We start from the raw sequence: 1,986 nt of genomic DNA, 5'->3' as shown, positions 1-1,986 counted from the left end.
GGATCCTGTCTTGGTGATGGGAAGCTGGAGCAATAAAGTGAGATTCTTCAGTGAGAGTCCACAATGGGTTAATAATGGCTTATAATTACAAATTTGGCTTGTAACTAACTGGCCATGCTACAAACCACTTGAAAAATTAAAGCATTATCCATGTTTTCGCCCTAACACCCTACAAAACAAACGTTTGTGGAATAAATGAATAAATAAGCAAAAACCCTGAGACATTAGCATGCCCAGTATCACAGCTCTGAGATGGTGCTGGTTCAAACCTAGTGCTTCCCAAATGCCACCTGCCCCTTCCATGGTGACGTCACATAGCTGTCACCGATCTCTCAGGAACAGTCATAGAAACTTTGCCCACCGGTTTGGGTTTCTCTGCCTATTACAGCAGGGTGTGCTGCATCCTGGTGCCAGACAATGTTTGTTTGCTTGTTTTTTATGATCAATTTAATACCTTAGTTTTATCGTTTAGAAAATCATACCTTTTTCTGATCACATAAGAGATGTCCATTTTAGAAAAACAAAAAACCATTTTAAGACATTTCCTTCCAATCTATCTTTCGTCTTAGCATTGAGCTTCGGTTGGGTGATTTGGTGGGAGGGATGTGTCCTAACTCGGAGCCACCTAACCAGGAAGCTTCGCCTGATAGTGGGCTGGCAGGGAGAGGGTCAGAGGCCCTCTCCTGACCTCGCCTTGCTGGGCTTCAGGTTAAATACTTTGTTAAATAAGAGTCTAGACCTGATGATACCTAATGTCAGCTCTGGTCTCAAGTCTGAGTGAGCCCAAAATGGGCCACCAGGCTCTGCCGCGGGCTGACTGAGTGCCCTCAGGGTGGTGACTCAGCTTCTCCAAGCATCTCAGCTCTCAAAGGGGTACAACAGTACGTACCCTTCCCACCTGTGATGGTTAATCTCATGTGTCAACTGGCCCTAGGGTGCCCAGGTTAAACATTGTTTCTGGGTGTATCTGTGAGGGTGTTTGCAGAGAGGTGAGCATTTGACTCAGCGGACTCAGTAAAGTAAACTGACCTCCCCAGTGTGGGTGGGCACCAACCAGTCTGATGAGGGCCTGACAAAACGAAAGGCAGAGGAATTCGCCCCATTTTCACTGCTTGAGCTGGGACATCTCATTTTCTCCTGCCCTCGAACTGGGATTTACACTACTGCCACCCTCCCCCCACCCGCCCCACCCTATCCCCTGTTCTCAGGCCATTAGACTGGAGCTGAAAATACCACCACTTTCCTGGGTCTCTAGCTTACAGACAGATCATGGGACTTCTTAGTCTCCATAATCACTGGGCCAATTCCTCATGAAAAATCTCCACACACACACACTTATTAGTTCCGTTTCTCTAGAGAACCCTAATATACCACCTCGTGGGACTTTGGATAGGATTTAGTGAGAGCAAAGTTGTGAAATTACTTAGAAAAATTTTAGGAGAAGCCAACAAATGTTCATGTTGGTGACAATCCATTTGCTGAAGGTTTAGTTCTGAGTTGAAGCCTGTGAATCTGGGGGTGGCCACACACCTTGTGGTAGATCCTCCGCACAAACATGCCCCGTGTGAAGGCCTGGATGACGATGGCAGCCCTGCAGATCCTCTGGTATGCCAGGCGGGCCCTCCGCATGCGGTACTGCTTCTGAAACACCACAGCTGCCTGGGTCCTCCGCAGATGCTCGGCCAGCCTGGGGAGGGAGAGAGTGGGTGGGCCATGCTGACAGCAGCCTCTGAGCCAGTCATGAATGCAAGTCCCTACCCCCTTGGCCCTGCCAGGATTCCTCCAGGCCAGCCAACCCTCATCACCCTGACCGACTGTAGCAAAGTCTTGTGCATTTGATGGTCAGGCTCAGGACAGCAGAAATAGCTCTCTCTTGTTGTCCAAAAATATCTTTCCACAAAATTAAAACACAGTCCAAGTCTTGCCACTCATCTGCGACCCTCATCTGCCTACTTCCCCACCTGCAAACCCCTCACTGCAACCTCA

At 48.6% G+C, this 1,986-nt stretch overlaps 1 protein-coding gene across 1 annotated transcript in view; it reads right to left on the bottom strand.

The window, feature by feature from the left end:
• The window catches only part of MYO5B (myosin VB), a 256,918-nt gene that overhangs the window by 64,706 nt on the left and 190,226 nt on the right, over positions 1–1,986 (bottom strand). The window contains exon 22 of the mRNA XM_023532044.1: positions 1,531–1,687. Coding sequence (XP_023387812.1) covers positions 1,531–1,687 — 157 coding nt within the window. The remainder of the gene's footprint in view (positions 1–1,530; positions 1,688–1,986) is intronic.

The sequence above is a fragment of the Pteropus vampyrus genome, unplaced genomic scaffold, assembly GCF_000151845.1.
Source record: "Pteropus vampyrus isolate Shadow unplaced genomic scaffold, Pvam_2.0 Scaffold3, whole genome shotgun sequence".
In the NCBI taxonomy this organism is placed as follows: domain Eukaryota; kingdom Metazoa; phylum Chordata; class Mammalia; order Chiroptera; family Pteropodidae; genus Pteropus; species Pteropus vampyrus.
The sequence above is the reverse complement of the archived record's forward strand: the minus strand, read 5'-3'. Positions and strand labels throughout refer to the sequence as shown.